The following is a 13537-nucleotide window of genomic DNA, read 5'->3' on the forward strand; positions in this document are numbered from 1 at the left end:
TGCTATCACTTGCTTTCTTTTCACCAGACAAACCCGAGAGGCACATGTCAGTGACAACAGCACCATCTTCTGTTCTGCAGAGATCATGAAGCCTTCACTCTTGTCTGAGTGCTTCAGACATGAGTCTGATTGAAAAATCTTGAGCTACTGCTGGATCTGAACTAACTCTTCACAAGTTTTAATGTCTGAACAACTCTGAATGTATATGGGGCATCATGCATAAAAGGCAACAAGGAGTTCCCATAGCATTTCTCTCTGTGAGACACCTTTACATTTGTGTTTTATTCCTCTCTTCACAAAAGTCCAGTTGCAAACATTAGGCTCCTTCCCTGCAGCTTGACACATTGACGGTTTCTGGGTTTGTTAATTTATTTATCTATCACAATTAGTGTTACCCTTACTCTCTACCAATAGTACTGTACTAATTGTCACCAGGGAAAATATGCAGCACCAATAAATGACATGATGCACACAGAGAGGGGTTCAGCTTATCAGTCCACATAGAAGGCCACAGATCACAGAAGGTCACAGAACATGTGCTGCCTCAAATTTGTGTCACTGTGACAACAAAAGGTTGGTTGGGGTTTAATAAAGGAAAACGAGGTGGGAGTTAGCACAAGATAAACACTAAGTCTTACTTGAAAGACTAATACATGGACAACTCAGACTGGCAGCCTGGGTAGGTCAGTGTGAAGTCAGTGTCTTGGAATTAGATGAGAGGATGAGGAAGGATAGACTAATGGGTCTGGAAATGGAAAGGGAAAAGAAACAACTTGTGTTTGATGTAGCACAGGAGAGGGAAGCAGCAGAGGGACATAAAGGGAGAGGTGGCAAGGTCAAAACGGCAGGTTAAGAAACAGATCTTCACAACTGCAAGATCTAATTAGGGTAGGACTGCTTTTGTTAAGCCAGGAAAGGGGATGTGGATGTGATATACCAACAGATCAGATAGTAATTTTGAAGTATGTGAGTAGATAGGAATGTGCCTGTTTTGGGGAAATTCTGCATACAGACTTTGCAATATAAAGGGTTTATTCATCTTTCATAAAGCAGTTTGGGAATAGGAATGTGGAGCTAATAACTCAACAGGTATGTTGCTTGTGAGCAATCATAGCTGATACACTGCAATAACAGCAGACAGGATAGGCAGATTGGGATATACGAATCAGACTGGGATGCCACAGAAGATAAACTCCAGACTCACTGGATGTGGGTAGTAAGTTCAGAAATGAAAGGGAGGAGGGAGAGAAGGTGATGGCTGAAGGGACTAGCTGGAGAGACAAGCTGAATGTCGTTTTGAAATGATGCAGATTAATACATGTTTGCATTGTGATGTGAAAGAGCTGGAAGAATCATTTGTGGGGCTGGGGAGGCAAATGAAACAAGAGGATGAGAAGATAACAGCACAACCACCTTGTGGAAATTATTGTGACCAGCTTTCCTGCTGCCTATCAATGGTTTCCTCTTTCAGTTAAAACACTTCTGCCTATGTCTTTGCAAAAAGACTTTCCCTAAAGTCCTTGAACTTTAGGGAAAACTTACAAAAATTAGGCAATTTTCTTCTTTCCCTTTCTCACCTCCTGCAAATTTCTTTTTTTCTTTCCTCCTAGCAGAGAGGGGAAGTGCTGTCTCAGAGTGAGGGTCATATAAAAGCTATGTATGCTGCTGTTTTTTGCACAACAGCACTGAGGAAATCTAGAAGAGAACATGAATATATGTAACCATAATAACTGGTAGGATTTATTGCATGGAGCACATCTGGGCTTTTAATGCCATTATTGTGTGGGAGAGATGTGGTGGGAAATTTTCTGCATAACTTTCAGAAATTTCCCATTTCCTTCTGCAGGCAGTGGGAGAGGGAAGAAAAGGCTGTGTTACATACCTGGTCCCCGTAGAGACCTTACATTGTGCAAACACACTCCCACAGAGTCCTGTAAGTAAAAAAATAATTAATGGTGCAGGATTAGCTGAGCCCTCCTCCTTATGAACTGTGCAGAATTACCTGTAAATGTGCAGGTGGTAGTATGGGAGTTTCATGGGAACAAGCGTATGCGGCATGATCTAAAACCATCATTGAAACAAAACTTTTTAAAGACATAGGCTTGGCCTGGGTTCTAATAATCTGTGATGCCTCAGCACCTTAGCAGTGGCTTTATGGCAACAGCATCACATATCCTTCCAAAACTGTAAGTGGGGATTTCCAAGACTTGCAATTTTCTGTAGTTTCTACTGTGGTTTTGTCCATAATGTTTTTCTAAGGTAACCAACCACTAGAATGATAATCTAGAAGTTTTTCCTAGCACAGAATTGCTTCTTTGTGTGATCACAGGGGAAAGCAATTACATAAGAAGAAGTATACATTTGTCCAAAATAATATGCAGGTAACTAAGGGCACTGAGTTTTTAACTATGAGTCTAAGGAAGGAACCTCAGTCCTCTTGTATTGCTAAATTGGTGTAGAATTATGGGTCCTGATGAAAACCAATAAACTACTACTGTAAAGCCTTTAAATTATAAAATCAACCCAAATGTGGTCAACTTGTTATCATGTGCTGGAAACCCACACCATCAGCAAAGGTACTGTTACAAAGTTCAGATAAAAATCAACAATAATATATTTCCCATCATTGTCCTGCCTCTCATTGGCTCAGTAAATGACAGAGGGAGACCCCGGTTAAGGAAGCAGAGTGTGAAGTGAGCTCTACATCTTACAAGGAGCTGAGAAGTATTTTGTGGCCTATAGATAGGAGTGGCCCATGAAAGGGACATGTTCAGACCAGCCATTTATTTCAGGGCTGCCTGCAATTGTAGTGGACTGCTTTTGAGGTTTCAGGCAATTCCTCTTTTTAAGATAGACTAATCTGATTGAGGGAAAATACCTGGCAGGACAGAAATAAATAAATAAAGCATCTACAAGGTGTCCTCAAAAAAAAAAAAAAAAAAAAAATCAAGGTATTTCAGCCTTTGGTCTAGGCCATGTGCTGAGTTTGGAGGGGGCCTGGTCAGGGAATACAGGATACCTTATAAATAGGAATGCAGAGTACATTGGCAGGTGTGGGGTGCTCTGAGTGCTGAGGCACTCTGGTGCAGCAAACCTAGGCTGAAAGGGCTTTGGGTCCCTAGAGGTGCCTGCAGCTGGCAGGCTGGGGGCCCGAGAGCAGGGCTGGCTCAGGAAGAAGGCAGGAAGTGGTTGGGATTAGAGCAGGACACGGTCTTGGGTGATGCAGGGGTATGTGTTGGAACTGTAGAGTTGGAAAGCACAAATTTAGGGTGCTACCATCAAGGTGGCAATTAACAACTATGGTATGAGGTGTGGTTCTTGACACCTGAAAATTATAAAACGCTGCTGAAAATTACAATATGCTTGCTCATTTTCTCTCTCTTGACTCCATATCCATATTTCTGACTTGTTTTTGTTGTTTGTTTTGTTTTGTTGTCACTCAGAAGCTCCCCAAGCCCAACCTCCCTTCTTGTCTGATAAGACAATCTACAGTGGAACAGTCCAAATTTAAATGCTCAAATTTAAATTATGTTTAAATTGGTGTAATAAGATTTCAGCATTCCGCTGTGATAAAACTAAAGGCAGAGAAGAATTCAGACAATAATGAAGAAACAGCACAACACATGGTATATTTGATTCTGTTTTGATTACTTAATTTTTGTGCAGACCATTAACTCTTTATTTAGAAACAGATGCCAGGAAGTGAAGAGTAAACCCATAGTAAGAAGGGCTCCCCTGCTTAGGACTGTTTCCAGCCTGGTAAAAGAAACTCCCATGATTCATCAGACTGCATGCTACAAGTGGAAATTAAAAAATTACTAGAGAGCAAATAGAAAAACAAAATATATTATGGGATGTAAGAGATTTCAACTGCAAGCATCCTATTTACTAAACCACATTGTAACAATTCCTCCTATGAAACATGTTTCTGTGTGTGTGAAACAAAGTACCAAGTTTTACTTTACATTTGAGTAAAATGTATAATTTGAAGTGTTTTCTTGAGCTTTTACTAGATTCTATAATTTATGTGTAACAGAACACACACAGAGTGGTAAGGCACATGGAAACCATTTTAGCCGGAGGGTTTAAAGGAATTAATTTCCGCCTTCTCTTTCCAGAATATATTGCATATATAGTCACACTACAGGCTCAAATCTAGTAAGAAAATTCAGTGACTTTGCAATCAGTAGAATCTCAAAGATAAAAAAAAAAATTTAAAAATGTTTGGAGAAAATGGATAGCCAGGAAAAGGAGAGACTACTCATGTCATTTGGAGAGGAGTGATTAAGTGGAACCTCACTTGGAAAACTTGCAATAAGCCTTTCTTGTTCATTAGGCTCTAAGCAGCTACATCTTGGCCAAAGTAATGCCCACACCCATTAGAAAGCACATTGTGCTGTGCCAGGAATTTGCTATCCATTGCTTTCACAGAAGGTTCCAGGTTTGCCTTTTTCTGTGACCACATCTTCTAGGAGAGTGGTCCAGCACCATTTTTGACGTGCAGATCTCTAAGTTTCTTTTTCACGGGAATTGTAATCTGCCGTGCTGAATTTACACTTACTGGAAATCAGCTTGATTTTCTGAGTTAGGCTTTGGCAACACCAGTGCACTGAACTGCACAGGAGTTGTTCTCTGGCCTCAGTGCTGGTGACTTGTCCCCTTCCAGCATCCAGGAATGCCTCTGACCTGAGGCAGACACAAGGCACTCAGGCAAAGCTATGGTACGCTCTGATGAGAACAGTGAACTGTTCAGCAACTTATTTTGGCATAAATGGTTAGAACAAATATGACAGGTGGGAAAACTGGGCATTTTGTGTACCACTGCTGCCTGATCTTGCGTTGTAATGCGTATGAAGAGTAGAGAGAGAGGAACTTCTCCCCCTCAAGCACCTGGGATATATCTATTATGCCTCCCGTGCTGGGCCAGGATGTGCTTAGCAGCCACCCCGGCTGGGAACGCTCAGGAAGGCGGGTTATGACCTAAAGATGTAGAATATGTGAAAGGCACACGCACACAGCCAAAGCAGTCAATCACACGGTGTTTTCGCCTCCCGCCGCCCCTCGAGGGCCCCGCCCGCCCCCGCCTGCGCAGCCGCCGCTCCTCCTGCGCCTGTCCCCGCGCGATGGAGGTGGTGCTGGCGGACACGCTGCTGTCCCGCTGCGGGGACCGCGCCGCGCTGCTGCGGGCGCTCAGCGCGCCGCTCTCCGCCGAGCGGGCGGAGGCGCTGCGCCTGCTGCTGCAGCGCCTGGCGGCGGGCGGCCCGGCGGCGGCGGCCGAGGCGGAGGCGCTGCGGCGGGCGGCCTGGGAGGTGGCGCTGGAGCGGTGCCGGCCGCTGCTGCGGGGCGGGGAGGGCGCGGCGGGGAGCGGGGAGCGGGCGCGGGCGGCGCGGGGCGCGCTGCGGCACTGCGTGCAGCTCTGCGGGGCGCCGCTGGCAGCGCGCCTCGCCCGCGACGCGCTGGCCGAGCTGGCGGCGGGCGGCGGGGCGGCCGCGGAGGAGGCGGCGGTGGAGGCGCTGGTGGCGGCGGCGCCGCGGCTGGAGGAGCCGGAGCTGCTGTCGCGCTGCGCGGCGGCGGCGCTGGCGCTGCTGCGGGAGGAGGGCGAGGGCGAGGCGGCGGCGGCGCTGGTGGCCGGGCGGCTGCTGCCGGCGCTGGGCGCGAACGGCGCGGCGCTGCCGCGCGTCTGGGAGGGGCTGCTGGGCGCGGGCGCGGCGCCGCGGGCCGGGCGGGCGCTGCTGGCGCTGAGCGCCTTGGCGGACGCGCTGCTGCCGCGGGGCCCCGCGGCGCCGGGGCTGGACGCGCGGCTGTGCCCGCGGTTCTGGCGGCTGGTGCAGGAGGGCCTGACGGAGCGGGACGGGCTGTGCCGCAAGCGGGCCCGCTACCTGCTGAAGCGAGCGCTGGACCTGAGCGGCGCGCAGCGCGCCGAGCTGCGCTGCCCCCCGGACGGCGCGCACGGTACGGCGGGGCCGGGCGGGAGGGAGGCGGGAGAGGCACGGCGTGCGGGGCCGCGAGAAACCCGTGTGCTTGTCTTTTTTCCTCAGAATCGAGTCTGTTTTGGTGGTCTGCTGAGAAGAACGAGCAACTCCTGCAGTTTTGGGAAACTTACATTTTGATAATGGAAACTTTGGAAGGAAACCAGGTAGGAGCGCTGTAAAATCTGTACCCACTCTAGGCAGACGTGCTGCCTCTCTTGTGGCATGTGTGAAGGTTTGTGTAGGGCACAGCATTTCTAGTTTTGATGATTGAGAATGTCTAAGTTAGCATTAGCTGGACTACTTCTGTTTCAACTCTTAAATACTTAAAGGACAGTATGTGTCGTTCATTGGGAGTAAATTCAGAGCTGTTCTCTGTCATTGGAATGCATCTGGATAATGCAGTGACAGAAACCTGGAGTGCAGGTAATTGCAAGACCAGGGTAACCAGCTTAGTGAAAAATCTGGTGACTGCACTTAGTTAGTACCTCTTTGGCAGAGCAGACTCTGTATGGTAAAGTACCTTGGGTTAAAAACGTTCTGTGAGTCCAGTGTACTTGGCAGAAAGATTCCTGATGACTTGAGGCTTCCATAATTGTACAGTATTGTGGTGTTAACTGTTAGTAGTGTGCCCAACTCCATGTAGTTATTTTATGTTGTTTGTACATGATTATGTCCTGTAACTGAGATACTGTTAAATTAAATGTTTAATTTTAGATGTGCTGTTTTAATTCTGAGGAATAAAGTGGTTATTAGTAAGTATTTTTTTAAAAAATATGGTATCATTGAAGTTTTTCTCAGTGCTAAACTGTGACTGCGTACCATAGGCTTTGCAGGTTTTTTTAATGTACTTTTATTGTCAATTGCTATTTTAATACTATTGATTGTAAATTCTAGTCCGAGTAACTGACAGCTCCTGGGTTTGAGATAAAAACTATTTATACCTTATTTGCATTTCAGATCCACGTCATAAAGCCAGTATTACCAAAACTAAACAGTTTATATGAGCTTGCCATATCAGTGGATAAAGGTAAGATGGAACTTTTTCTACTTAACTTCTTAAATATTAGTCAGTTAAGTTATCACACTTCTCTGTTTTCTTCTTCTGTTTCAGTAGCAGCTTTCTGTAATGTTTTGTTTCTCAAATTAGGTGTTTTCTGGGTGGCTGTTCCAGTTTTTGTGGGTTTACTTTATATACAGGTTGATTGGCAAACATGCATAGGCAGTGGCCACTCTGCTCTGAGAAGAAATCCTAGCATATATTTATTGCTTTCTATATTGTCTTGAAATACTATTTTTCTGTCAGGAAATCCAAATAAATGGTCATTTCCCACTGACTTAAGATAATGTGAAAATAAAGCCAGGGATTTTTGGGGTTGTAGGAGACAATTCACCTGCACAACTTTTTAAAATGGGAAAAATCCCCCAACTTAATTTGTTAGAAGTGGGGAGAGGATAAATTAAGTGAGTGCTGAGACAGTGTGTCTAGGGCATATGAGCACATGTAATTAGGTAGTGCAAGGTGTTAGAGATTTGTAAAGTGGAAATTAATGTGATATTTTTTGTGGGTAAATACATTGGTATAAATAGAGTTGCAGGAAGAAGGATGTGGCACTTTTTAGTAATTTAATTTGTAACAGATAAAGTAGAGAGTAACTTTGGAAAACTGTGATAATTTGTAAGTTAGATTTAGCAGGGTGTTTTTATAAAACTAATAGCTGTAGTCACTTTTCTGAAATGTGAATAGACTATAACATTGTCCAGAATGTCAGTATGTTATGTGTTAGTGTGTCACTGTCATTTTTGTGTCAGTTTAGAAGAATTTCTTTTTTGTGAACAGGTTGTTGGCTGTTTCACCCCTCGTGGCATGTGTGCATTTACAGACGAATGTTTGAGAGTGAGAATAAAACATTGACAAAAGAAGGAATTCTTCATTTTCTGGAGCTTTATGAAACAAAGCGTCTTCCGAATTCGCTTGGTTTCTCAGAGGTAAGGGTGTTACTGTTACTTGCCACAGGAAACAAATGTTCTGATTTGTAACAGTCTTGACTCTAATTGCTTCAGTAGTTGGAAATTGACAAATTCTGGCTCTGTAGCATAATCAGTGTATTACTGTATCCATAAATATAAATAAATACCCACACTTTAAAATATTATCTGTGTGGGAAGAAATGTTAAAGCTTAAAGGTTTTTTTTTTGGTTACTGTTATATGTGTATTGTCTGTCCAACCAGCCTACACTTTAGTAAGGGATGATGTACATTATACTATTTAAACTTCATAGGAGCATTCCCCTCAGAGGTTAATATTCCTGATTTATTCAAATTAAGTCAGCCTCTTGATGGGTAACTTGAAATAGTCAAACTTACTATGCACCCTAAGTCTTTTTAGCTGTGCTGGCTCTTTGTCATTCTTCTATTTCATGTTTAAATCTATTTTCTCTGTCTGTTTCCCAAAAGGATTTCTTATTTGCCTGCATCTTTCACAATACTCTGTAAAATGTATTTAGTGGAAAAATCTCTTTTCTTGTTTACTCTCCTGGTCCCCCTTCTCTTTAGTTTCTTCCTCTTTTTGTTTCTACTATTTGCCACTAACAAGACTATTCTTGAATTTCTGGCTCTGTGCTGTAAAATGTGGTGAAATAAGTCTGGTTAACTTCTATGTAACAGTGCCTTGGAACTGTACATTTCACCGTTGTTCTTGTTTCTTTTTTTCAGTTTGTTATTGGACCACTGATGGATGCCCTCTCAGAAAGTTCCCTCTACAGCAGGTAAACCACTGGCTTAATTAATCAGTTATTTATTTAATTTATTGATTGCTGCAAATGTGTTCTAATAATGCTGGCTTAAGTATGTTGGTGAAATCCTAGCCAAAGGAAAACACATTAATAAAAAATGGTGCTGCTAAACTTAGTGGCAGGGAGAGTTTTTCAGGAAAGATGGGTGGCTGTGAACAAATGAAGTATGGATCTAGTGACAAGACTTGATTTTTGCAATTTTCAATGCTCCTTGGTCAAATTGATGGTCGCAGTCTTGATCTGGTGGGGGAAGCCCATGAAACAAAGAGTTCAGTGGATTAATAAGTTCATTGTTGGGGGGATAAAACTGACTCTCACTGGTGATAGTTTGGATTAGGTGATTATGGATAAAGTGTAGTCAAAATAGGCTGTTTCAACTAAACATGGCAGGACAAATGTGAGCTTTGCAGCTTAAGCATTTCTCTTCTCAGTCTGCAGTACTTTTCCATGGACATGTACAGATGGGAATTCAGAAGGTGAAGCAAATGCCAGATGTTTCAGTATGTTAGAGCTGTGTTGAATCAATACTTCATAATCTTAGTCTTCTCTCTTAGCTCTGTATTTCTGGTGGAATATGTTGGCATGTGTAGAGGAGGATGCATGTTTGAGTATACCAAGAATATACAAAGTTGCTGCAGTTAATATCAAGCTGAGGGAAAGCCACAGAATCTCTTGACTGATGCTCATCCTTAATAGCCAGGATCCTGAGACTTCTCATGAGGCATAGGTTGTCTCTTGTGGTCTCATGAAGTGTCACTGAATGACATTTGTTTTTGTTTAGAGGCAATTCTAAACATTTGAAATCTGTTAGATTTTAGATTAAATCTGTTACATCTAATCCTGAAGCTGTTAACATGCCAGTTGTGTAATTAATGTTTTAAAACCCAACAGGACACCGGGTCAATCAATAGGAGCCTGTCCTCCTTTGGGAATGAGGTTACAGAAGTTTTTGGCTACTTATCTCACACTTCTTCCAGAAGAAGAAAAAGGTATGTTTCACCTTTATCTTTTTTAAATAAGGACACCAAATAAAAACTATGGAGCTGCTTTTGGCATGTTATGTGAGTGTTTACTCACATAAGAGTAAAGGAATTAAGGGAAAGTAATTAAAGTAAAGGTCTTAAAAGAAAAAATGAATAATTGTCTTAACAGTGGAGTTTTCAGAGAAAAGGTCCTCAGGAACTTTAAGGTATCTTGCAGTACAAAGCTACAGAATTGTTCTAGTGGCAAAATGAAACAGATTTGTTTTTTGTTAATGGAAAAATAAAAAGTCCAAACAAGCTCCTAAGATCTGAAGTGAACAGTACAGTACTTGGAGATTCTTTTTTCTTTATCTGCCAGACTTTTTTAGTCATGACTTGTGTAGTGACACATCCAAAAGGGCTAGAGCAAGAGCTAAAACACAGTAAGGATTCTTTCATTATGAGGTTGGGCGGAGGAAGATTTCTGGGGCTGTTCCAAATTTTGATGCTAGTGTATGCTAAAATGAAGGTGACCAGAAGTTAATACCTGGTCTAGTTGGGTCAAATCAGGGTGGAATCAGCTCTCTGCAGCACCCTATGTGTACAGAGATATCCTGGTGTATATTTGTGATGCCATAGATGCCCTGTTTCTCTGCCCTGTCCCAAGGCATGTATTTTTCACTAAACAGGGGGCTATGGTGGGGAATCCTAAAATGGGTAGCCTGCTTCCATAAACTGTGAATGTGGTGGCTTGTTGAGATTGCTCTGCCCATCCAGCATCCATTTAACTGGTTGAATCACTATGGTCAGTCATATCACAAACTCAATAGCAACTTAAAAAAGGTATTGTTTATTACTCAGAACAATAGAGTTAAAATTCCATTCCTGAACATGGTGATCAGTGCAGATGAGCAAAGTCAAAATTAGGTTTATTTCTGTTTGTCTCTGAATCTTGTCACCTTACTGACAGACTTCTTTGGAATGTAATTTTTTAAAATTGAAATAATTAGGAAATTACTCTGTTACCTTTCATTTAATTGTCAGAAATTACAATAACACTCTTCTGCTGCAGTTCATGTTATTTAAAAGCATTGGAGAGCACAAAATCACTCAGGGTTCTTTTCTTTACTTTTATTTTAAGGTAGCTTCCTGTTAAAATTTATTCAGAAGATGACAAGTAGGCATTGGTGTGCTGTTCCTATTTTGTTTCTTTCTATGGCTTTGGCATCTATCCCCGCATGTAAAGTACTTGGTGCTGAAGGACTTCATGCTTTAAGGTAAAATATATGCTGCATTGTGTTCTTACAGCCTTCTTCCAAGGAAATGTGCTGACAGTCTGGAGAGCCAGAATTAGATTCATGTTTGTTACTTCTGAAGGGATGGTTATGCCTGGGAATATAAGGTTCTGTCTCCTTCATGTCTGATTTGCAGAGGAAAGCAATTCAAGAACCAGTGTATTTGTATCTCTGTATGAAGTTAAATAACCCTGAGATTTTGTAGTTTAGATCTTCATAGTTTCTCCTTTCTTAGAATAATTTTTCCCTGGTCTCCCTGGTTGATATATATCAGAATTTTTTTCTAGTTACATTACAGCCTGGTTTAATAGCAATTGAGGCTATATCAGGGGACAGCCCACAATGCTGGAAAGGGAAAGATTTTTAAATAAAAGTCTAGGTAAAAGTTCTTGGCCTCACTATGGACCTTAATCACACTGATATTTCCTAAGTGTCTGCTTTCACCTCCTAGAGCCACTAAAAATCAGTTGTCATTCCAATTTAATCCAATTGGAGCATTTAAATAAAATCTTACTGGTGGTTGAAGGAATATTGAATAGAAGCAGTTCACAGAGAGAAAAAAAAGATGTTGGGCATGCCTTTGATGATGAAGAGATCAGTGAAAGTTTCTTTCAGTTTTTTGAGTGAGATTTTGATGGCAAACATTGTAACTTGTTACAGATAGAAATGCTGATATTAAATTACCAGTCTGAACTGGTGTGATCATGGGGATTGTTCCTTTAGTTTTTGTTTTCTCCTCCCCCTTTTTGGTTTTTTTAGCTTTATGCTTATCCAATTTTTATTATCAGTTTTTGAAAGTACATTTGACAGTAATCTTGGTTCTGGATTGTTTGTGGTCTGATCAGGCAGTATTTGTGCCACACTTAATAGAATATGTCCGTTACATGCAATCTAATGTTTTTAAAATGGTTAATAATTAGAAAATACATGAAAACATTTACAATTTTAAGTGTGTGATTTACACAGTGTGTATTTTTCCTCTTTGCAGAGATGTCCTCCAGTGCACTATGATTACACATCAGATTTTGTTGCGTGGAGCTGCTCAGTGCTATCTTCTTCAAACAACTATGCATTTGACAGATGTGGTCAGTTTGGGGCTTTGTGTTTTATTTTTTGCTTTTTCTTTTTCCTTGATGTTCTAGAAACACAGCGACACTTTTCCAGGGCCAACAGTATTCAAAAATTGCTAAATACAGTATTTATACTGATATTGCTGGATTTGGAAATTTTTTTAGTGACTGTTTAAATTGTGCTATATAAGTATGGTATGCTTCTGTTACCTTTGTTTTTCCATCAGAAATATTCTTTTTCATTAGTTTTTATTAGTTGATGTTTTATTGTAGGGTTTTCACGTGGTAGTTAGTGTAACAGGATATTATTCCATATCCACTTATCCAGTTTATCCATATATAAACTCAGGTTTTAACAGATAGAAACTAAATAGACTTTCCTGTGGTTCCTAATAATAAAAGTATTCGTGATACCAGAATGATAAAACAACTGTTAGTGCTGAAATAGCAGGGCTGTACTTATTCAGTAGTCAAAGTATTCATGTTTTGTTTGGTTTGTAGCTAGCTTTGTAAATAAGTAGTCTTCCATCTTCCATGTTGTCTGCTATGGCTATAAACCTGTCTGAATTTCTCTCTAGAAATGCAGAAGTAGTACTTATGAGTGACTCTTAATCATTTACCTACATTTATTTAAAAAGTGTCATCAGTGAATAGCACTGTTCTTACAGTCATTCATTTATTTTCAGATAGACTTTAATACTTGGGAAAATTAAGTTTTGTTCCTTGGTACTGATAAGTTGGTCCCAAAGAGGCAGAAATGAGTCTGAATCACGAAAAGGAAAAAGTAAATTTCTTCTACTGAAACTTGCCAGATAAAAGCAAACTTCTTGAGTTGTCATATAGGTATTATATGTTGTATATCTTGTTGGCAGCTATTGTGTCTTGATTAATTTCTTCAGGAGAAGGTGTCCTTCCCAGAAGTTTCAAGCTTTCTTCTGTCCCTTAGACCAGAGGAGTCCCTAAGGAGAGATACTTTGTTATGGACAGAGGTGAGAACTGAAAGTGGTTTTCTGTTCATCAAAGCCATCAATGGTAGAAATAATAATATCACTGGCAGGATAATCTCAAAGGAAAAAATGTGCATACCATGTAGAGTGATATTGTAAATTGTAAATATTCACAGGATATGTATTTTGTGTCTTTGCAAGATGTAAAATACTGTGAATGAAAGTTCAAAGATGAAATAATTTTTTATGTAGTATATACTAGAGCCAGCTGATCATGTAGCCACAACTTTTGGTTACTTGTACAGCCATATATAATGATAAAGTGATTTTTGCATGGTGACTTCTTGTCATGTATATTGTACATTTCATCTGCTCCATTCATTTTTGGCATACAAGTTAAAAAAAAGAGTTGGTCTCGCTAGATAACACTTGGTTGGAAGAAACCCTTTTGACATAGGGGAATTTTTACCAGTGTTACCTAATTTTAAGAGTTGTTGT

General features: G+C 41.3%; 1 protein-coding gene across 3 annotated transcripts in view; it reads left to right on the forward strand.

The window, feature by feature from the left end:
* Positions 1-5097: 5097 nt before the first annotated feature.
* TARBP1 (TAR (HIV-1) RNA binding protein 1) overlaps positions 5098-13537 on the forward strand; it is a 32272-nt gene continuing 23832 nt past the window's right edge. For all 3 annotated transcript variants that reach the window (XM_064413818.1, XM_064413816.1, XM_064413817.1), the window contains exons 1-9: positions 5098-5952; positions 6039-6136; positions 6930-6999; positions 7810-7958; positions 8686-8738; positions 9657-9754; positions 10869-11004; positions 12011-12107; positions 12992-13081. In XM_064413818.1, coding sequence (XP_064269888.1) covers positions 5124-5952; positions 6039-6136; positions 6930-6999; positions 7810-7958; positions 8686-8738; positions 9657-9754; positions 10869-11004; positions 12011-12107; positions 12992-13081 — 1620 coding nt within the window. In that variant the 5' untranslated portion in view covers positions 5098-5123. The remainder of the gene's footprint in view (positions 5953-6038; positions 6137-6929; positions 7000-7809; positions 7959-8685; positions 8739-9656; positions 9755-10868; positions 11005-12010; positions 12108-12991; positions 13082-13537) is intronic.

The sequence above is a fragment of the Passer domesticus genome, chromosome 3 (genome assembly GCF_036417665.1).
Source record: "Passer domesticus isolate bPasDom1 chromosome 3, bPasDom1.hap1, whole genome shotgun sequence".
In the NCBI taxonomy this organism is placed as follows: Eukaryota; Metazoa; Chordata; class Aves; order Passeriformes; family Passeridae; genus Passer; species Passer domesticus.